This window comes from Cutaneotrichosporon cavernicola, assembly GCF_030864355.1.
Source record: "Cutaneotrichosporon cavernicola HIS019 DNA, chromosome: 5".
In the NCBI taxonomy this organism is placed as follows: Eukaryota; Fungi; Basidiomycota; class Tremellomycetes; order Trichosporonales; family Trichosporonaceae; genus Cutaneotrichosporon; species Cutaneotrichosporon cavernicola.
The window spans coordinates 149374-170834 of NC_083397.1; the positions used below are offsets into that span (position 1 = coordinate 149374).

Below are 21461 nucleotides of genomic sequence, written 5' to 3' on the forward strand. Positions count from 1 at the left end.
CTCCCTTGTTCCACCTCTGTTCTCTTCACGTCAGCCCCTGCAGTCACCACTTGCCCGAGCGTAAATGTGCACGCACTGGTTATTGCTCTGGCATACATAATGTGCACGTACGCGTAGATCTACACGTAGATCGTTCAAGCGAGGAGCTGATAAGACGTCATCGTCATGTGGAATTCTTATCTCGCCCACCCACCTCCCGCCCACTCTACCCGCTTGATACACAGCGCTCAGTCTTCTTTCAGTCGTCTGCTTCAGCGTGCAACCCCTCAACCATGAAACTCAGTGGTACGGTTGAAACAATGTGCTGAATTCACGCCCTCAGATCGGGCCGCGGGCCGACCCGCGTCCTTCCTACGATACCAGGGCCAGCCAGATTTGGCGGTTCGCTTCACTATCCCTGTGGCGGCGTGGTCGCCCCTTTGTCTACCGCATCACGGCATGCAACCAAGACGTTGTGTGCCAAACCGTGCGGTGTGGTTGAGTACAGAAGATAAGTCACGAGAAGCATGATTATGCGACATCGGCCACTACGGCGATGGCTGCGGTTTTGTGACCAAGTCTGGAAAGGTATGACGTGGACGAGAAATATAGCCGCCATTTCCGGGCGCGACTGGTTTTTGTATTTCGATCAGGTCACAGCTTGGAGTGGGCCAGGCCTGGGATTGGCAGAGTGCCTGAACCTTCCCTAAGGTACTATATAGGGTTATTCGCTGCATGCCGCACTCTTCTTACTGTTCTCATTTGCTCTCATGCTCTAGAAACCTGAAGCGGCAAACTCTTTGACCAAAGGATAATGATTGGCTGTTAGTTGACTCACATCCTACGTTGGTTGATCATCGACAGCATCTCTTGCGCGGCAACAGTCAAAGGGAAACAAAACATTTGTAAATACGCGAAGGGCGATCCTCTTGATATTCCCTAACCCCCCCCCTCCCCCTGGCGGTCACTCATCCCGTCACGCAGTCTTTAAAGGTAATATCCTTTTAGGATAGTATGGGATAATGAACACAAGGTTGAGACAATTACCACCCGGCCCATTCCTCAATAATTTCCTGTTACCCTTCTCCCCTACTGCCTTCCCTTTTCCACGTCGACACCAAGACAGTCCGAGAGTAACGGAAGATCGCGCACAGGTTACCAATGACGACGGCACCCGGTCCGTGATCCGTGATGCATGGGGACTGCGAGGATTGTGACAATCATCAACGCAATGGGCGTCTGGGGTCAGAGAGTGGGGTGGGGCGGGGCGAGCACTGTGTAGGGTGACGTCAAGCAGATCAGCAGCGTCTCGTCTCAAGGATCGAGGAGTTTGTCTGATGAGGGGCAAGGTGCAACGCCAAGGGGATATAACAAGCCAAGACGGCGATCGCAATTGAGGTCTACTATAAACCTATTAACCTATAGCTATTGCCTAACTTCAAGTCAGGAGAATGAGAAATGATTGAGGTACAAGGCGCGGGAAGCGCCATTCGAGGCCATTCCAAAGGGAGACGATTGGGTAAAGATGAGCCATGATGGGTAAAGATGAGCCGTGATGAGGTCCGTATGGTACATTGGATGGGTCATGCCACCGCAGCACATAGCCTCACAAGTGTGTGACCCCCCTTCCCACTCTCTGCCCACCACTCACACGCTGAGCTACCTTCCCTCTCCCTCTCCCTCCTTCCCCCCACCCCCCCCCCCCCCCCCCGGCCCAGTCGATTATATATCTCGTCGTCTCTCTCTCCTCTCACTTCCTTCTTCCTCACTCTTCATCACATACTCCTTCCTCACCCCTACTCAACTACCCCAACTCCAACCCACACACACATCTTACAATGTCCTACGACAACCAGGTAGAGCGCGGCATGGGTGACCTCTCCGTGAACGACAAGCAGCAGACCTTCCAGGCCGAGGGCGAGCAGCAGGAGCGCGGCTGGTCCAAGGGCAAGATTGCCGGCGCCACTGCCGGTGGTGTCGCCGCTGCCGCCGCTCTTGGCGCCGCCGGCTACTACGGCTACAAGAAGTACAACGAGGGTGACGACAACAACGACGAGGAGAAGGCCAAGGCCGAGCAGCAGCAGCAGGAGAAGCAGCAGCAGGGGCAGCAGGAGAACAAGAAGGGTAAGTCGGCTCGGCTTTGGGCGCAAGGGAAGGTGAAGATGGTGACGGGGGCGTCGGTGGTGACGACGGGGCGAGGAGTGGCACACTGTCACGCGTGCTCGTCCCCTCAGCTCCAGCTCTACACCCTCTGCTACCACCTTCCTCCGGTGACACGTCATCCATTTCTACCACTCGCCCACCTTCCTCCGCCATAGACCCCGCTGACATGCAGAGGATGGCCAGGGCTGGTCCAAGGGTCAGATCGCCGGTGCCGCCGCTGGCGGTGTCGCTGCTGCCGCTGCTGTCGGCGCTGCTGGCTACTACGGCTACCAGAAGTACAACGAGAAGAACGACGAGAAGAACCAGAACGAGAACCAGCAGCAGCAGCAGCAGGAGCAGAAGCAGGAAGGCGAGGGATGGTCTAAGGGCCAGATGGCCGGTGCCGCTGCCGCGGGCCTCGCCGGTGCCGCCGCCATTGGCGGTGGTGCGTACGCCATCAAGAAGCACAACGACAACGAGAACGAGGAGGAGAAGCGCAACAACGAGCAGCAGGCCCAGCAGAACCAGCAGCAGGACAACAAGCAGCAGGACAACAACCAGCAGGACCAGTTCCGCAGCCAGCGTGCGTGCCTCCGTTGACGCAACACCCTCATGTCTTTTCTGCTGACAGCCAGAGCTCAACGCCAACACCGACAACAACAACAACAACAACAACAACAACAACAACAACTCGAACAAGTCGAATGAGGACATCCAGAACGACCTGGACCAGGAGCAGTCCAAGCTCGACGACGAGCAGTCGGGCCTCGACCGCGAGTGGAGCGAGAACCGCCCCGACGAGTCGGACATCCAGCGCCGCCAGGACGACAAGGATCGTCGTCAGAACGACAAGAACCGTCGCCAGGAGGAGCACGACCGCCGCTGCGGCAACTAGGTTTCTCATGTGAGTGCTGTTGGATGTGGTTTGGCATGATGCCTGGCTAACCAACGCAGCTATTTGATGAGTATGTACGAAAAGTCGTCACGAACATTCACGAGTAGTGTCAATAGTCATAGTAGTCGGATGCTGATATGGAGAGCTGGAGACAGGATGAGATATCAACCATGGGTTGCGAGGTACAGTATAGTGGTTGTGGCGTTGAAGCACTGACTGGGAGTCTGTGCGGTAGGAGGTAGAGTGCGGGGCCTCCAAACTGATTGTGCCTGAAATCAGACATGGCTGAACTCTCAAGGTCTGGTCTGATCTCTGACTCTGAGCACAGCGCCATGCAGAACAAATTGAACATGACCCTCGTCTTTTCGCTGCCTCTTCGCACCCTTGGTTGCTCAAGCCGACTACTCTCTGGTGTAGATCTGGTACAAAAGGGAAGATTTGGTTGGCCCAGGTCTCTCTAAGACATAGTTGGCCACTTAAAACAAGACCAGGAACACTTGAATTGACGCCACTTCTATTCATTCCATTCATGTCGCTCCCTCTAAACCTTGCCTACTTACCCCCCTCTCTCCCCCCATGCTCGGCAGACGCCATCCACAACGCGTAGAGCCACAGGGAATGGGCATCCATGGCCCTGCCGAGCTTGCTCCATGCTCCAGAGCATTCAGCTTTAGACCCTTCAAAGCCCTCCTTCAACGCGGGCCTTTTCACACAACTCGAACTTGGACTAAACATGAGATGCTGGGCATCTGAGCATCTAACATCTACTACTGTGCGCGTCTCATTAACTGACGCGCCCTCTTCGACTGCCAGTCCACATCTCTTCCTCATCTCTCTCCTCTCTCTCTCCTCTCCCTCCTCTCCTTCCTCTCCCTTCCTCCGCGATCTCTTATCCCTTTCTGTTACGCGACCTCTCGACCTTCCTCCCCTCCCCCACCACCATGCTCGCCCTCGCCCTCCTCCTCCTCCCCCTAATCCGGGCCCTCTGCATCGACCCCGAATCAGTCCACGCGGCCTCTCCCCGTCTCGCCCGAATCACAGCATCCTCCCAAGCGGACTGTACAGCGACTTGCGGACGGGCTGGCAACCCATACGCATACTATACCCCCGGCAGCTGTTTCTGCGCGAAGCATACCGTGGATTCCGGCGAGGCTATTTCTGGTGAGTCCCTCTCATCCTCTCTTCGTCTCATTGTTTACTGGGGAGCCGTCTCATTCTGAATCTGAATCTGAATCTGAATCTGAATTCAAACTAACAACAGCACCAGACTGTGGAGGATCTTACTCCTTGACGCACACACACATACCTTCCGACAAGGTCATGTCAGCCTGTCCCAGTGGCCAGATGCAGTGTAATACGACTCCTGGCAAATGGGCGTGTGTCGAGATCAACTCTACTGTTTGTGAGTTGTGTCTTTAAACTAGACAAACACAGCTAACGTCAGCCTCTTGTGGAGGATGCGTGACGGGACACTATGCCATGCCCGAATCCACCTCGGGCGAAGACTGCACCACGGCTCCCGGTGTCGTCGCTTCTTCCGCCACATGCGTCCTGGGTCAATGCCAAGCCGCAGCGTGTATCCCCGGCTGGAGCCTGCGTAATGACGTGTGCATCTACAACGTCTACGGCAGTGTGTTGCGTGGTACTCTAAAAGAACAAGAATGGGTCGTGAAGCATCTCGCCCAATACGCCCCCGAAGAAGAAGAAGAAGAAGAAGAAAAACAGTTCTTGGATGAGGCAGAGGTGCGCGCCCTCATTGCTGAGGTTCAGGCGAATCGCTCTAAAACGGGCGAACCGCCGCTGCCCGTGCAGGTTAAGGCCGCGGCCATGTTGGGCATCGTTCCGACTGTGCCGCAGGTGCCCAAGTTGGCGGAGAGTGCGGATGAAGAGACGCCTGGGGCGGTTGACGTGGAAGTCAAGGCACTCCGCGTCATGGACGACACGGTCGACACCGCCGACGATGACACACTCGCCGTCAAGAAGACTGCGCACAAGACGCCCAGTGTCATCGGCTTGGATACGGCCGACGAGGAGACGCCACGCTAGCAGATCACGCCATAGACGACATGTATAGATGCGTGCTCATCCGGTGCATGCCGCTGTGCGCTATGCTCTGTCGATACGTCTTGTTCCCCAACACTGGATCATGCCAGTCAACCGTACATGTCGCAGCCTGGGAACCGTCGCAGAATGGACTACTCACTTGTGCCAGTGGCGCCCACATCCCCCCACTCACCAGCAAAACTTCTTATCCATCTACACTTGACTAGACTACTTCTGAAAACCCAATCTACTTCTGACAACTCTACCGCACGGAGCTACCGGCACGGGTCAACGCATAGCACGCCCCCAGCCTCGCTCCATGCGTATCCCCACTCGCCGAGGAACGACTTGACGCTCGCCCCAAGGCGTACCTTGCTCGCGCCGCGCGCCGGGTCCTGCTGCCCCACGTGCTTTTCCTCGCCGACGACGACGTATGCTGGATGTCAGCGCTTTCCTTCTCGGTTGTAAAGGCCGCTGCCGTCCGCGACGCTCACGGCGCGCTCGCAACTCACCTAATCCACGGTAGTTCTCCCGCTCGAGCTCGGCCAGGAAATGCGAGGCAATATCCGCGCCCTCGTTCCCGTGCAGCGTATGTAGGTCGAGGAGACACTCGGTGCGTTCATCCGAGCTGAGCTTTGCCCCGTCCGGCACCTTGCTCGCCGCCGCGACGCCGAGGACGAGGCCAAAGCCCGCGCCGCACTCGCGACCTCGCTCGGAGCGGTCACGCGGATCGTCGGACCAGGACGGGTCGCGCTCGCGCACCGCCTTCTGAGCGTCCTTCATCCGCTCCTTGACCAGCATGTTCGCAGCCTCGTGGCTCTCGCTCACCATCTTCTCGTTTAACGCTTTGCCCTCGCGCGAGAATCGTTTCGCGGCCGCCCCGTCGCCGCGCCGGAACGCGTCGGCTGCGCGGGCCAGGCATGCGTTGCGTGCGTGTCCCAGTCGGATGGACGTTGCACGGGCACTCATGTACTGCTCGTTCGCGGCCTGTCCCGTCTTGAGTGTTGGGAGCAGAGTAGGTGGATGTAACTTGACGCGGTTCGACGGACGCGGCTGCGCAGGAGGGGAGGGTGCCGGAGCACCCGCACCAGGAGCAGGCGAGAACGCGCCGGTGCCGCCGCCAAAGCCCGCTGCCCCAGGCGCAGGTGAAAAGCGGCCGCCGGTCGCAGTCAAAGTTGGCACTGGTGCCGCCGGCATTGGCCGCTTCACCGCGTTGGCAAAGCGGTTGCGTGCCGGGTCAAAGCGCCCCACATGCCTGTTCAGGCGCGCAGCCAGGAGGTCGGGGAAGTCGTCGCCTGCGCCGTACGCGCCGTGAACCGGCGGCGTTCCAGGCCGCGACCCTCCTGGCGAGTTGATATCGAGACGCTGCATGGCCGCGTTGAGTGCCGATGGGTCCATACTGGGGGGGAGGTTGTGCATGAACCTGGTGCTGTTAGCAGGTCTCGGCTTGGACAACAACGCGTGCACTCACTCGCAGTTAGGACCCTTGGCACAGTGCCCTCGCAGCCAGAACCGGCAGAGCGCGCGGTCGAGGTCATGACTGATGTCAGCTCCGCGGACCACTCTCGAGCTCACCTGAAGCGACAGTCGGACCGTCTGCACTCGCCGTTGAGAAAGTACCTGCACATTCGCGTTGGGCCAACGTTGCGCGGACCACCAAACCCTGCGGCAGGGCCTTGGAAGTTGCGCCCGCCCTGGTTGAAGTAGCCCTGGTTGGGGGCCAGGCCGTGGTTGACCCCGCGCCCGTCAATGCCAATCAGGGGACGCGGAGACGAGACACGGTTGGGCGTTGACGCGCCTGACCTTGGCAGCGTGAACTGCGATACCAGCATGGCCATCGCCGCCTCAAAGTCGTATCCGGCGTTGTGGAGGGCAGTCTCCAGCTGGTGACGCGGAACCGTGGAAAAGACCTGTGCAAGCACGTCAAGAGGTGTCATGCCGTTTGACGCGTTCGTAGGGTCGTCCTCCTCGTCTTCGTCCTGGCCGTCGGCGGCACCGAAAGGTTCAAAGGGCCGCGCCTGGGTGTTAAGACCAGACGACTCCTGCAGGTGAAGCCTGGGCAGCGACGAGCCGAAGGGAGAAAACTCCTCGTCGTCAGCCTCGTCAGGGACGACGCCACGACTCGCGGGGCGCACGGCCGTAGGGGAGGCGTAATCACTGTCGCGGAGACGCATATGCGAACGCGTCGGCGTGCCGAGAGGAGAGTGGAAGGGGCTGGACGGGTCGCTGATGAGAGGCGCAGCGATGGCGCGGTTTGAGCCAGTCCGCGCCATACCCTGTCCGCCGATCATAAACGGCGAGCCAGAGCGCGGAAGAGGCTCCGGCACAGAATCGCGCCATGGATTGTCGCTGGGCGCAAAGTTGGTGTTGGCCGCGTTGATGCTAAGCGATGGAACGGGGCGGCCACCCGGCGCTGGTACCGACGGCGAGGTGGACGGGTTGAACGCGGCCGCTTTGACGTTGAGCACACGCGGTGACAATACGGGCGACCCAGAGCTGCTGTAACCAGAAGACGAGGCCGGAGCCGGCGGCGCAGAGGACGCTGACGAAGCGGAGTCGACTCGGCCGAGGGCGGACGGACCAGTGCCGTAAGTCGGAGTGGTGGCGCCGCTTCCCAGCGTCACAGGCGAGTGAGGCCGCGCGAGTGGCGTGCGCGAGCGCAGCGTTCCCACGAGCGGAGGTGTGAACGGGCGGCGCGAACGTGTGGGCGTAAAACTCCCAGGCTGATAGGCGAGGCCGGCAAGGTCGTCTTGTTGGTCAGCAATGTTCCCACCGTTGCTTACCTCGATGCCGGTGCATGCAGTCGAGGCAGACTTGGTCCATGAGAAAATCGTCCTGTTTCTTAGCTATGAGTCGAGATGTAACGCACCTTGCCAAGCTCGCCCATGGGTTCGCGGAGGAGGTCCTTGACATCCTCCTCTTGATCGTTGTCGAGGAGAGCGATGATCTTGCGGACAAGTTCCTCGCGCCCCTCGCGGCTCGGCACGGCAGGCGCGCGGCCATTAGGGAGGGACGACGCCGAGTCAGACGACGTTGAGAGCTTGCTCTCGTCGACAGACGCGGGATCTTGATCGCCATCCTCGTTGAGAGTGTCATCTTCCTCGTCTGATTCGCCAGACGACGACACGCTCAGTGGGTGCTGCCCACTGGTGCCGGTGGCCGGCGTCGCGCGCGACTGGAGCGACGAATTCGTCTGCACTAACTTGAAGACGTAGTGCGCAAGGTGGGGGTTGGTCTCGAGGACCGATGTGTCGGGCATGGTCTGTGATTGGGATTGGCGTGCCTGTTGCTGCGGAGTGTGGGATTGAGAGCGAGAGTGGGTGCTGTTGAGAGCGTTGTTTCGGACTTGTTGAGACTTTCAAGGCCAGAGTCAAAGGGCCTTGCTTGCGAACATATGGGTGAACAAGGGAGTGGCAAGTGTTTCACAAACGTGATTGTGGGATTGTGAGAAAGCCAAGCCGAGGGAAGAGTCCGGGTCCAGAAACCGGTTGGAATGCGGAGGTGGGTGGTGGCTTTTGGGGGGGTGGCAAGAGTGCGACTGGCTGCGTGGAGGTTGAGTGATGGGGGGGTAGGTGCGGTGGAGAGAGATGGAGAGGATGAAGAGCGAGCGCGACGAGCTGGATGGCAGTTTGTCTGTGCGCCGTTTAGGAGAATAGTTTTGGATGACGGAGTGAAAGAGGTAAAGAGGACAATGCAAATGCGGTAAACGTGGTGGTCGACGACGCCACCATCCTCCTACAGTGAGACGGTGGGCTTGTGGTGGCTACCAACCAGTGAGCATGAGCCAGTTAATCTGGTTAATCTGCTCCCGTCCCCAACCCTCCACTCTTCACGTGGCAATGATTCCGCCATGCAACTCACACTCCACTCTCAACGACCAAAGGTCACTCCATCTCTCAACCTTCCATTCCTTTCATCCATCATGTCCACTGCAAACGGAACACCATCCACATCCCCTGCCCAACCCATCGCCTCTCCTAACCCTACTCAGGCGCCTCCGTCCCAGCCTTCGTCCCAGCCTCCGTCCCAACCTCCGTCCCAGACTCAGTCACAGCCTCCGTCACAGCCCCAGTCTCAACCTCTGTCACAGCCCCAAGCCCAAGCCCAGCCACAGCCTCAGCCGAACGCGACCGCGACCACGATCGCCACCCAGGAGAAGAAGGAGGAGGAGAAGGAGAAAGAGGAAGCCGACATATTCGCTGCGCGCCGTGAGGAGGAGAATGCGCGTCGTGACCGCTCACTTGCCGAGTTCCTCGTCATGCTTGACGGGTACAAGCCCCTCGTCAGCTGCTCGGTGTTGATTGAACTGACGCCAGATCCCCGAGGAGGTTACTGAGTATTATCTCCAACGCGCAGGCTTCGAGTGCCAGGACCCGAGGCTGTGAGTGTTGGCGGCGCGCGTGGTGTGTTCTTGGAGACGCTTTTGGGCGTGGAAGGACTGATGGGTTGACTCACCTTCCTTAAAGCTATGCGTCTGCCTTCCTTAACAGATGGCTTGACGCGTCGGACAGCCCATTGACCTGCTCGACGGTTGGCTCACCTTTGTCCACGATCCACTCCTACCTTCCTCCTGCGAGCTCGCTTGCATCCAGTTGGACTGACAGCAGAAAGCGCCTCCTCTCGCTCTCGGCCCAAAAGTTTATCTCGGACTTGTCGCGCGACGCGTTCCACTTTGCCAAGCTGCGCGTTAGTAGCACGGCAGCCGGCCGTGGTCGGCCCGCGGCTGGCGCCGACCGCAACCGCGTCGTCCTGACGATGGACGACCTCTCCCTAGCTCTCGGCGAGCACGGCGTCAACGTCAAGAAGCCCGACTACTGTGAGTGCTTCAGCTTAGTAGCTCCTGCAGACAGCTGACAACAGACCTCTAGCCTCTCCATGCTTCACCCTTTACGACCTGTATGTATCATATGCATGGCTACATGTACAACTACAACTACGCCTTTGGCGATGGCTGCACAGCAGTTATGGACGAGATAGAACCCATACTGCGACGGATGGGAATCTTGGATCGGTTGGTATTGACCTCTGCAACGGAGGCGAAGAGGGAAGTACGGGCTGCGACGAGCCCTTGATGAGGTACTGGCGAGTTCCAGCCGCCACGGTCGAGCGAGCGGCGGGACGGCGTGTCGGCCTCGCGATCGCGACGGGGAACAGGGGTTGGTGAATCGACGCGAGACGCGATGGACGACGCGCGGCTGTGGGCGCCCGGCCGGGGGATACGAGATGCCGAGTCTGGACGGTCTGGCCGCGGCGACTGGGGCATGCGGGACGACGAATCAGGACGTGGTGACTGGGGGATGCGCGACGCCGAGTCTGGGAGTGGTGACTGGGGAACGCGTGGCGACTGCGACAAGCGGGGATGTGTAGATGCGCTGGGGCTTGCGCGAGAGAGCACGAGCGGCGCCTCATTCTTCAAACTAAGGCTGTTATTGGGCGAGTGCTGCTTCTGAACCCATCGGTTGGTAGCACCAAAGCTCTCGCGACGCCAAGGCAGCGGCGGCACAGCAGGCTGGTACCTGCTACTATTTGAGGAGACCGATGCCGAGCGCGGAAACGACCCCGACACAGACCCCATAGACGCGACGGACACTGGTCGTGAGGCGGGTCTAGGCGGCGCGCCGTATCCTATACTCCTGGACGAGCGTGTCGGATCCTCGGTCGTGTCAGTATCCCAACCGCTGACGCGCTCAGCCTCTCGTCGTGGGCGTGGGATGTCGAGCGGCAGTACGGGAAGCTTCTCGCGCGGCGGTGGCTGAGGAAAGTCGGTGATGCGCGGCGGGCCCCGTCGCGGCGTTCCCACTGGCGACGAGAGGGCCGCTTGTCCCTCGGCTATGAGGCCTTGTAAGCGGTGCGCCATGGCCGCCAGTCTCGTGTTCGTCTCGTCGTCTGTGTCGCTGGCGTCACTCCCGAAGATCGGGTCGAGTGTGTGCGATGTCAGACTTCTCCCGTCCGCCATCCCCGTCACGCCAGTCTGCTCGCTAGTGTCAGAGCCTGGCGAGAGCTGGTTATGGTCCTCGTCAGACACGGGCGTCATGGGCGCAGTGACGGCCAGCAACTCGGCTATTGTCGGGCGCTTGGCCCGCTGCCGCCGTGTGGTGGGAGAAGAATGGTACCGTCGTCGTGGAGAGGTTGACGAGCTTGTAGATGTAGCGTATTTGCGTCTAGGCGTGACGGAGTGCGCCCGCGGAGAGGTGGGGAACGGGAGAGGAGGTAGGGGCTCGGATTGCTCGGACTCGTCGAACGGTGGTGGTTCCTGCGGCAACGCGTCCTTCTGCACAATACTCCCCCACCCACCCGTCCATATCCTATACGCCGTTCTGGGTCAGCCTACCCGAGTGCCGAGGGAGGGACGTACAATCCAACAGCTGCTCCAAAGACGGTCGCGCTGACCGCGCTATTAATTAGCGCACTTCCCCACCCCTGACGGGGCTGCTTGGCCATCTCGTCTGCAACAAACACTGTTATCAGTTTAGTTGACAAGAGAACATACGTGACGATAACCTCTTCTCCGCGTCTTCTTCTCTCGAGCTCAAACGGCCGCGGCCCATCTGCTCATGTACGCCAGTCTGTGGCTGTAGTTTCGGCACATGCCAAGAATGGGGTGGGGAGGGAGGGCTCGAGCCCATGCGCGTTGGGGAGGGGGTTACGGCGCTCCGAGTTGCAGGCTTACGGCGCGGCGTACACTGTGGTTGTGGTTGGGAGCGTTGACCCCACGGTCCACGGGGTGTTGTTGGTGAGCGCGGGGAAGTTGGTAGGGGTGGAAGGGAGAGTGGGGGAGGAGAGAGGTCGAGGTCGAGAGGAGGAGGAAGGGGAGTGGAGCTAATCGAGGGTATGGAGGGGTCCATGGTGGTAGGCCGTGCTCAGAGCGCTTTACGCGCCTGTGTTGATAGCGCGTCTAGACACAAGATATGGGATAGGAGGGGTGGCGTTTGTGATTGAATTGAAAGGATTCTAAAGGTGAGACACGGTTAAAGGGAACCGTCGTGGCTCCGGCTAGGATTCGAACCAGGCAGCCAGCAGCCAGCAGCCAGCAGTTAGGTCCAAGCGTGACCACACACACTCTAATCGTCTGATGGGGACGCGATGGCTGGGATCGAGTGTAGGTATACAAGAGAAGTAGTGGATGTAACATGTAACCCGAGTGATGGCAGCAGCGGCAACGCCAACGGCAGCATTAGCGGCATGCATAGTGCGGATGTTGTAAACATCCAAACATGACAAGAGCAACATGGACTTATCCCAACGTTAGGCGTGTCTTTCACACGTGTATCCGTGCCTACAACGATTCTTGTGGTGCCTATATCATGTTGACAACAGTGGCAGGGGTGTAAGCGGTACTTTGCGGTGTTCTGATTGACAGATGCGCAAGGTCGTAAGGTCGCCAAGTGAGTGCGGCTTCAGCGGCTCCGTCAGCTTATCTATATCTAGAGCTGGTGTCTCTTCTACCTCGATACCTCGATACCTCGTCGCGCTCGTCGTTGGGTCGGCGAGCGCACCCGGGCGCTGCATCCTTTGTACCTTTGTACCACAGTCGTATGTTACCTATTGTGGCATTCAATTTCCTAATGGGATTAATATTTTTCTATGTCCTCAATAATATAGGTAGGCGCGCAAGAAGAATCCCCCACGTGGCCAGTTCCGTGTGCCTAAGCTCTCCTCACTTTAGGCGGGGTGCTACGTCACTGCCCCGCCCACGACCACCTCCCTCATCTCTCACCATCTCGTCACTACTCAACATCTACCGTCTACTCACCCCGACACCCCGTCACCTCGCCGTGTTCACCCTCATCGTATCCCTTTAAGAGTCGACTGCCTCCCCGTCCTCTTTCCTGCAAACCCCACCATGTCCCAGCCCGATGTCGCACAGCTCTCCATGGGCCCCCTGACCGGAGTGGCCTTTGGTCCCGACCGTACTCGTATGTCTCCGGAAGGTTGGAAGGTTGGGCTGACGGACAGAGGTCTGCGTCTCGCCCAACAACAATGAGGCTCACATCTATCGCAAGAAGGGGTTGGAGTGGGAGTTGGAGGCGACTCTTGCTGAGGTGCGTGTGGCGGGGTGTACGAGTGGTGTGGACTCGGCAGCTGTCTGCTCGCGTTCGATATGTTAGCTGGCTGTATTCCTCTCCCAGTTGGAGTTGTTCTACATCCCCCCGTATCTCTCTATTCCTTCCTCGGGCTTGCACTCGCTCACACCAGCACGACAAGCTCATCACCGCCATCTCGTGGGCCCCGCAGACGAACCGCATCGTCACCTGCTCGCAGGACCGCAACGCGTACGTCTGGACACAGCAGCCCACCGGCGAGTGGAAGCCCGCCCTCGTGCTTCTCCGCATCAACCGTGCTGCGACCTGCGTCAAGTGGTCGCCGAACGAGGACAAGTTTGCCGTCGGCTCTGGTGCGCGCGTCATTGCCGTCTGCTCGTTTGACGAGGAGAACAACTGGTGGGTCTCGAAGCACATCAAGAAGCCGCTGCGCTCGACGGTTCTCTCGATCGACTGGCACCCGAACAACGTACTCCTCGCGGCCGGCACGACCGACGCCAAGGCGTACGTCTTCAGCGCCTTCATCAAGGGCATCGACAGCAAGCCAGAGGCGACGGTATGGGGCGACCGCCTGCCGTTCGGGACCATCTGCGGCGACTTCCGCGCGCCCAACGGCGGCTGGGTCGACGACGTCGCCTTCTCGCCCTCCGGCAACGCGCTCGCGTTCGTTTGCCACGACTCGAGCGTCAACGTTGTCTACCCATCGGGTGCCGGCCAGCTCCAGGCCTTTGTGAGCGTGCGCACCCCGTCGCTGCCCTACCTCAGCCTGGGGTTCACCGCCGAGGACGCGATCATCGCTGGGGGCCACGACTGCCAGCCCACCATGTTCACCGGCGACGCGAACGGCTGGGTCTTCAGCCACTCGCTCGACGACCCTGCCAACGCCGACTCGCGGGGGCTCACTCCTTCTCCGACTGGGCAGCGCTCCGCTTCGGGCCCCGGCCGCCTCAACAACGAGGCGTTCAACCTCTTCCGTCAGGCTGACTCGCGCGGCCAGTCCAAGCCTGCACTCCCCGGCGGCGGCGGCGCTGGCTTCATCACCGGCACCACGCCCGTTGGCCTGGACAACCGCCTCGTCACTGTTCACCAGAACTCGATCACGTTTGTCCAGCCGTACTCGTGGGCCCAGGACGGCTCGGTTGACAGGGTCACGACCGCTGGCGCTGACGGCCGCCTGGTCATCTGGACCGTCACTGCCAAGGGCGGCCTCTCGAACCGCATGGCCGCCATGCACATGTAGACAGGGTGAATCAATGCAATGCATGAAGCGATGAGTTATAGGTACAATGTTCTAGTCGCTTGTCACTCGTCTCGTCGGCATACTCGTCGTATAGCGCCTCTCGTACCCCATGGTAAACTTCGCGCAGCACCTCGGGGTGGGCATGCACCGCCTGCTGTCAGCTTGAACAGAAACACCAAGGCAGCTCACATCAAATGCGACGACAACCTTTCCTCGCTTCCTCACTACGCCAAGGTAGTACCGCACATTCCACCGGCGCAACCCTTCGTGAATGATAACGGTGGAGATGTCATCTAGCGGCACAAACCTCCGGGCGATGGATTTAGGGCCCAAGCCGAACCCGCGAACGGTTGCGAGCTGTACTCCCAGGCCAGGCAGTGGCGTGACAGATTCTAACGAGTCAGCCGTGTCTCAGTGAGCCCTAATATAGTGTGCTGCGAGTTCCTGCCAAGTTTGGCTGCTTGGCTCAGACACGCTTATACTCTTAGACATCAAGCAGCCCGCCCACGTGGACCTCGGATCGCCGAGGTTCGGTGATGGGCGCGCCGTGGGGCGCCTTCCGCTCACCCATTTGCACACTAGGACCGCACTCACGGTAGAGCACACGCCAGCACGATGAGAGTGTGAATGTGAATACGAGTACGAGTGCCACGGTGGCAAGGAGCGGTTTTGGTTGCCACGGGTTGGGGAAACGCCACCAGATGAGAACAATGGTTGTGACAAGCAGGAATGCGCACGGGCCGAGATTGTTCCGAGTCCGCGGTGTCACACGGTGCTCGGTGATCACACCACTGCTGTCATCCGTTGCAGCTGTGGTAGTGAGCTCGAAGGCCGTGTACTGTGGATGCTTTGAGAGAGGGGTTGTGAGCATGTGCTTTGGAGTGTAAAGAGGGTGGTTGGTGAGGGGCGGAGTTGGAGTTGGAGTTGGAGAACAATAACGACTTAGTTCCTGGAACTGTTGTCACCCCCCAATTCCCCATACATCCTAGTCACTTGTGGTCTTGCACCTCGCACGCGGCAACTCTCTTTCTCTCCCTTCCATCCTCTTTCCATCTACTTGTCAACATTGACTTACTCTTGGGTGCTACCATTGTTCTCCTACCCATACCAGACAGCGCTCCTTTCCCTACTCCAGCTCTCCCATACCCTGCGACAACTAGCATCACGACTTGGCCACCGGTTACAGTACCATCCCGGCCCGAGCAGCCCTCGCCGCCCACGCCGGCCATCAGCGCGTCCACAGCGCGTCCATCATGCACGGCCCTCAGCATCAGGTATGTCCGTCTCCTCTTCCCCTCATTCCCCGTGATACCAAGCGACTATCCCTTCCCCCACCACCCTCCTGCCGCTAGAAGCTTATCTTGGCAGGCAATGAATCGCCGCGTCTCTGGCGGTCAGGTTCCTCAGCAAGCCAATCTCCAGAACCTCGGCGTAAACCCCGCCCCGCCCAGCCAGCCCCACTCCAACGCCTCTCATCCTCACGGTCAGGCTAACTCGCACCCTCATCCCGGCCACCCGTCGCTGTCGCCGACCCGCCTGGACCTCGCCGCCCTCTTCCCCGCCGCCCAAATCGACAGCAACAATGGCCCAAACCCGACTGAGTACTACAATGCCCGTATGCTGCCGGGGTACCAGCAAGGCCTGCCTACGCAGTCGGGGGCGCAGGGAGGACGAGGCCGCCGATCCGAGGATGCGGTTGCAGCCGCACTAGGGATGCACACAGCGGCTCCCACGCACCCATCCAACCCACCCCAACTCCAGATGCACCGTCACAGTCCGGGGGCGATGGCGCGCAGCCCGAGCGCTTCCGGCGTTATGGTGGAGGACGACCCCGTCAAGCCTTTCCTTGACGGCTTCGCGGCGGCAGTCAACGAACCGACACAGCGCGCAATGTGGACCGAGCTTATCAAGCTCAAGACCAAGAGTCTCGAGCATGCCATTGCCGACGCCCGCGCCCGCGAGCGCACCGCCGAGGTCACACTCCTCAAGCTGCAGCAGGGCATCCGTTCGATCAACCAGAACCGCCAAAGCTTGCAAGTCGGCGGATTCCAACAGGGTGCCAACTACAGCAACTTCCCCCTGGTCGCTCATGCCCGCTCCCCCGCTGTTGAACCCCAACAGGGCTTCCCAGAGGCCGTGCCTAACGTTACCATGCCACCTCCCCAGCAGCCCCAGCAACCCCAGCAGCCCCAGCAGGCCCAGCAGCCCCAGCAGCCCCAGCAGGCCCAGCAGGCCCAGCCGCCTCCGCCGCAGCAACAACAACAACAAGTTCAACAACAGCTGAGTCAGCAACAACAGGCGGCACAATTCAGCAACGAGCTTGGGCCGATGACGATGTCACCATTCGACCTGGAAGCCATGCTCCAAGGCGCCGGGAACAGCCTCGACAATCTCTTCGCCTGGCTTCCCGACAACGGCGCGACCGACATGCCGAAGACCGCGAACCCGGCAGACCTCCTTGTCGGTGGCGAGCTGATGATGCCGATGGGTTCGTCTATAACGGACGGCCCGACGCCAATCACCCCGGCGTCACCACCCATCAAGCGGCCCCACTCTCCCGAGAGCGACGAGTCGCCAGCCGCACCACCAGCAAAAAAGGGCAAGGTGCGTGGTGAGAAGAAACTCGTGATTGAGCAGCATGCGTGCTGCCAACAGTGCGGTACGACGATTGCGCGTGTGCTCATCCGCGCACCCAAGAGCGCTATTCCGTCGCCGATCAGCGTCGAGTTTCGGTGTCCCGACTGCACCGGGGTGCACCAGCCACCAACGTTCGACCCGCATGCGGCAATGGGTTCGGGGCCAGCGATAGGCAGCACGGAGACGCGCAAGCGCATGCGCACGGCGATGGAGGACGACGACATGCTCAGCGACGACCCGTCGCGTCGTCGCTGTTTCTGCGACGTGTGCCAGCGCGTCGTGTGTGTCGGGCAGGTGGTGGGTGGCCCTGAGCGCCAGCCTCTCGGCAACATGACTGAGATCGTGTGCGCCTCCTGTGATTCCAAGTACCAGCGGTGTACGGACTGCGGTGGCGGCGGAGGGCCACGTGTCGGCATCGGCAAGTGGCGCCTCAAGCAGGTGTTCCAGGTCGGCCGCAAGACTTGCTCTCTCTCGCACAACCGCTTGGGCGACCGACCACGCGAGATTGGTGTACATGTAACTCCCTCCGACTTTACCCCCGAGCAGCTCAAGGAGGTTGTCGCGCGCTGCAAGACACTGTGGACAGAGAAGACGCTCAGCCGCTTGGCCGTGCCAGAAATGTTAGAGTAAGTCCGCTTGCCAAAGACGTCGTCGTTTAGCTGACTCCAGAATCGACTTGCCGCCACACATCACCAACCCGCTGCGTAATTACAACGACGTCGAGAACATTGTGCACCGCTGTTGGCCTTCGCGCGAGGCCATGATCCGCGCCGAGGGCGCCGACCCCGCTCGCTTCAAGCGCCTCTTAGGGCTGACGTGGGCACATGCGCGCAGCCGGCGCAGCGTGCGCACTGTCGACATCGAAGAGCAGTATGCACACCACCAACAGGCCGATGACGACAATGTCAGCACGGTGCTAGCGAATGTCAAGCGCAGTGAGTCGGCTGAGCAACCTGTTGGACACAGCTGACATCAGCCACCGCAGTGATCCCACCTGGGTCCGAGCTGATCGGGATGTGGGGTGGCGAGTGGGACATGGACAGTGGCTCGCTACTCGTCTCGACGCTTATCCCGTTCGAGGGCACCGATGGAGAGGACCACTCGGCCTTATCAGTAGGCGAGCTCATCACCAAGGTCCAACAACTACAGCAAGCCATGAACGAGCAGCGCACGACCGAGGCGGCCGTGGCGGGTTGCAAGTCCGAGCTCGTTCGTCCCTGCGAGCACCTGTGGGTCGTCAGCGGAGGCTCAATGCCGCTCATCCGTGAGCGCATGGCCGACATCCTTGTGCGCAAGCGCTCCTTTGTCCACGTCGAGGAGTACCTCACGCGTCACCCGGACTTTGTCAACGCTCTCAAGGCCCGACCCGCCGGCCTGCACCCCGAGCAGCACGAGCCCCTACCTCACCAAGTCGAGAAGGACCACATGTACCGAGGCCCCGGGCCACTCGTGCTGGTCCGTTGGCTGGGGAAGGACTATGACGCACAAAAGATCCTGGAGATCAAGCAGATGGAGTTTGGAGGCAGCAAGGCCAAGAAGCTCAAGAAGATGCCGAAGAGCAAGGTGTAGTCGCGGAGCAGCAATGGGGCGGGATAGGGTGACGAGCTGTGGGTGTTGGGATCCTACAACCTACAACATGATTGAAGCATTGTAACTGTGTATGTACAGACAAACTCCTCCCACCGCCGTGTTCAGAGTCCTGCATATTCAAGCTCCTAAATTAAAACTAACCAACTAACTAGTTGAAATCGACGACTTGATGAACTTGTACATATCATTCATGTCCACGCCCTCATCAAAGTCGAACAGGTGGTCAGCACCCTCAATAAGCTCGAGCTCAACAGGCAAGCCCGCGGCCTCAGCAGCCTTGGCGACCTCCTCGCTCTGCCGCGGCGGCACTTTATCGTCGAGCCTTTGGATCAGCCCCCTTCAAACTCTGTACTCACGTCCCATGGGTAATGTACGTCGGCGGGAGGACAAACTTGCCGCTTCCGATACCAGCCGCGATACGGAAACTGGCCGGCGACACGCCCGCCCCATCGAGGAGGAGCTGCTGCTCAATAGCCTCCTGCACCATGTAGTGATACATCTGGCTCCTGGCGTCGGTGGGAAGAGAGTAGGACGTCTTGGGAGCGCTCGGGTCGAGGTACGGGTACAGCGGGATGCGGTCGATCTCGTAGCCGAGGTATGAGACGGCTTGTGTGAGCATTCCTCAAGCGAGAGACTCACGGTGCTGCGGCGTCGTCCAGAACTTGTCCGTAATGTCCGTAATCGGATAGATAGCTGCACAAGCCGCCGGATGCGCCGGTGGCTCAATCCCACACTCCTTGAACCCAATCCCCGAAGCGAGCATGAGTGCCAGCCATCCCCCCGCACTTCCACCCGAGACGACGAGCTTGCTCTGGTCGACCCTGTCACCCGTCTCGCTCGCGAATGCCGGAGAACGGAGATACTCGATACATGCCTTGATGTCGGCCAAAATACCCGGAAGACGGGTCTGCGGGGCGAGGCGATAGTCGGCTGTCACCACACAGAAGCCGTGTTTCGCGGACGCGGTCTGGATGTGCGGCGGCATCACTTTACGGAAACCTTGGAGGAGTCCGCCGCCATGGAACCATACTAGGATTGGCGCTTTGCCTGTGCCGGGTGGGAGAGAGTAGTCGAGCCCAATGTCGACGCCGTCGGGAGAGGCATAGGTGACCGTCTTGAATTCTGCCATGGTGGAGTCGAGAAGTGAGTGATATGAGAAATGACCTCACGACCGTCCTGGGTTTCGTTCTCGCATTCTCTAGCCTCTAGCCGTGGTGGGCGATGACGTCGGGTATTCCCGGTGCTCCACATTGTTCTCACGCTGTATGCATCGTCTTGAGCACTCTCGCTTGGACTGCGCTTCAAGCTATGCCTCGTAATCAGAATGCAGCTCAATCTCTATTTCTTGAGACGAGGCGTCATTGTTTTGCATCGTTTGAATCGGGGGAACGGTGTCGGTGGCGCTTGTGCTGCGATGGTGATTGCCGAGATCACCGAACATGCTCACCTCAGCATCTAGTTGCCTTTTGGCATCCAACTCTGATGCTCTCACGTCAGCTGAGATGTGGACGCAGCTCCCTCACCTCACTCAGCTCACTCGACACAGCTCTTACCTCAACATTCTCATATCCCGCTCTACATCTCCTCGTCGCCATATCTCGCATTTCCTCGCCACCAAGCCGCGGAATGCCGAGTGGGCATCTGAGCATTTGAGCATTTGAGCATTTGAGCCGGGTCATGACCGATCGCCACCGCCGCCCACCGATAACAGAGCGGTGCCATATCGCTCACTATTTTAATCGACTCCTTGTCCTCGCTCTCCCCATCCAACATGCTTACCCAAACTGTCACCCAGCCTACACTCACCCTCCGTCCCGAGCCTACAGTGGTACAGGAAGAAGAGGACATTGCAAAGTTCGACTATGGACCGCCTCCACCCACATTCGAGGACAAGCACGAGGAGCGCAAATACCTCAAGGAACGGCTGGCACTTGCGTACCGCGTCCTCTCGCGCGAGTGTAACCCCGAAGGCTCAGCCGGTCATCTGAGCGTGCGCGACCCCGTCGACCCGGCTTGTTTCTGGGTACGTCTCCCCCAACCTTACCTCATGTCCTGTTTGCGCTCTACTGATACAAGGTTAATCCCTTTGGCCTTCACTTTTCGCGAATGACCGCCTCCGACCTCCTGTTGGTCGACCACGCTGGCCGCGTCGTCGGGGGTGGTAGGCGGGGGAAGCAGACGTATAACGCAGCGGCTTTCGTGATCCACTCGGCGATCCACGAGGCGCGTCCAGACGTCGCGGCCGTCGTGCACGCCCACACGCCGCACGGTAAGGCGTTCAGCACCCTCGGTCGTTCGCTGCCCTTCTATACCCAGGACAGCGCCGTGTTCTGGAACGACTGCGCGCTGTATGCTGCCCACGGCGGGGTTGTGCTTAGTGCCAAGGAGAGTGGCGAGATTGTTGGCGCCCTCGGTAAGAAGAAGACTGTGATTCTTCAGAACCATGGCCTGCTCGCTGCGGGGGGGAGTATCGAGAGCGCTGTGGCGTGGTTCATGCTGTGAGTCGGAGAGAAAAAGTGGCTGCTGATATCAGGCTCGAGAACGAGTGCCGCTGCGTACTGGCGGCCGAGTCTGCCGCTGCCATGACTGGTCGTCCACCCGTGACGATCTCGCCGTCTGTCGCCGAGTTTACGTGGCGCGAGACTGGGAGCGAGGAGGCCGGCCGCTTCGAGGCCCTGCCATTCGTGAGTGGATTGTCTGGCGGAGCTGATGCAGTTCGACCTCGTCGAGGAGGAGAGCGGGGGCGCGTACCGCGACTAGGCACGCCGGACGCGGTGTCGAAAGACCAGACCCGGCATTGACTGAGCTGGAGGGGCCCACACTACCCACGTGCCATATGCCTAGTCTATCCATAGCGTAGTGACTTTCGAGCGATGGATTGAGAGTGATGCCT

General features: G+C 59.8%; 10 protein-coding genes across 10 annotated transcripts; 6 read left to right on the top strand and 4 right to left on the bottom strand.

Moving 5' to 3' along the window:
• Positions 1-1817: 1817 nt before the first annotated feature.
• CcaverHIS019_0500680 (uncharacterized protein) lies at positions 1818-3083 on the top strand (the record flags this gene model as incomplete). The annotated part of the gene is made up of 5 exons (XM_060601186.1): positions 1818-2103; positions 2315-2704; positions 2757-2978; positions 3017-3025; positions 3076-3083. 5 exons carry the CDS (start codon positions 1818-1820, stop codon positions 3081-3083), a joined length of 915 nt encoding a protein of 304 aa, XP_060457705.1.
• An 874-nt stretch (positions 3084-3957) lies between these two features.
• On the top strand, positions 3958-5062 carry CcaverHIS019_0500690 (uncharacterized protein; the record flags this gene model as incomplete). Its single annotated transcript, XM_060601187.1, has 3 exons — positions 3958-4177; positions 4278-4418; positions 4461-5062. The coding sequence occupies 3 exons, from the start codon at positions 3958-3960 to the stop codon at positions 5060-5062; spliced, it is 963 nt and encodes a 320-aa protein (XP_060457706.1).
• A 272-nt stretch (positions 5063-5334) lies between these two features.
• On the bottom strand, positions 5335-8318 carry CcaverHIS019_0500700 (uncharacterized protein; the record flags this gene model as incomplete). Its single annotated transcript, XM_060601188.1, has 6 exons — positions 5335-5495; positions 5572-6482; positions 6531-6599; positions 6635-7808; positions 7843-7894; positions 7929-8318. The coding sequence occupies 6 exons, from the start codon at positions 8316-8318 to the stop codon at positions 5335-5337; spliced, it is 2757 nt and encodes a 918-aa protein (XP_060457707.1).
• A 663-nt stretch (positions 8319-8981) lies between these two features.
• Positions 8982-9927, top strand: CcaverHIS019_0500710 (uncharacterized protein; the record flags this gene model as incomplete). The annotated part of the gene is made up of 4 exons (XM_060601190.1): positions 8982-9341; positions 9376-9440; positions 9667-9875; positions 9920-9927. 4 exons carry the CDS (start codon positions 8982-8984, stop codon positions 9925-9927), a joined length of 642 nt encoding a protein of 213 aa, XP_060457708.1.
• A 65-nt stretch (positions 9928-9992) lies between these two features.
• Positions 9993-11685, bottom strand: CcaverHIS019_0500720 (uncharacterized protein; the record flags this gene model as incomplete). The annotated part of the gene is made up of 3 exons (XM_060601191.1): positions 9993-11376; positions 11415-11517; positions 11550-11685. 3 exons carry the CDS (start codon positions 11683-11685, stop codon positions 9993-9995), a joined length of 1623 nt encoding a protein of 540 aa, XP_060457709.1.
• Positions 11686-12902: 1217 nt separating this feature from the next.
• arc1 (uncharacterized protein) lies at positions 12903-14341 on the top strand (the record flags this gene model as incomplete). Its single annotated transcript, XM_060601192.1, has 3 exons — positions 12903-12975; positions 13016-13101; positions 13256-14341. 3 exons carry the CDS (start codon positions 12903-12905, stop codon positions 14339-14341), a joined length of 1245 nt encoding a protein of 414 aa, XP_060457710.1.
• A 10-nt stretch (positions 14342-14351) lies between these two features.
• CcaverHIS019_0500740 (uncharacterized protein) lies at positions 14352-15212 on the bottom strand (the record flags this gene model as incomplete). Its single annotated transcript, XM_060601193.1, has 3 exons — positions 14352-14492; positions 14531-14733; positions 14936-15212. The coding sequence occupies 3 exons, from the start codon at positions 15210-15212 to the stop codon at positions 14352-14354; spliced, it is 621 nt and encodes a 206-aa protein (XP_060457711.1).
• Positions 15213-15594: 382 nt separating this feature from the next.
• CcaverHIS019_0500750 (uncharacterized protein) lies at positions 15595-18547 on the top strand (the record flags this gene model as incomplete). The annotated part of the gene is made up of 4 exons (XM_060601194.1): positions 15595-15615; positions 15710-17604; positions 17648-17913; positions 17955-18547. 4 exons carry the CDS (start codon positions 15595-15597, stop codon positions 18545-18547), a joined length of 2775 nt encoding a protein of 924 aa, XP_060457712.1.
• Positions 18548-18712: 165 nt separating this feature from the next.
• On the bottom strand, positions 18713-19697 carry CcaverHIS019_0500760 (uncharacterized protein; the record flags this gene model as incomplete). The annotated part of the gene is made up of 3 exons (XM_060601195.1): positions 18713-18890; positions 18925-19174; positions 19208-19697. 3 exons carry the CDS (start codon positions 19695-19697, stop codon positions 18713-18715), a joined length of 918 nt encoding a protein of 305 aa, XP_060457713.1.
• Positions 19698-20339: 642 nt separating this feature from the next.
• CcaverHIS019_0500770 (uncharacterized protein) lies at positions 20340-21328 on the top strand (the record flags this gene model as incomplete). The annotated part of the gene is made up of 4 exons (XM_060601196.1): positions 20340-20591; positions 20645-21066; positions 21102-21252; positions 21284-21328. The coding sequence occupies 4 exons, from the start codon at positions 20340-20342 to the stop codon at positions 21326-21328; spliced, it is 870 nt and encodes a 289-aa protein (XP_060457714.1).
• Positions 21329-21461: the final 133 nt, after the last annotated feature.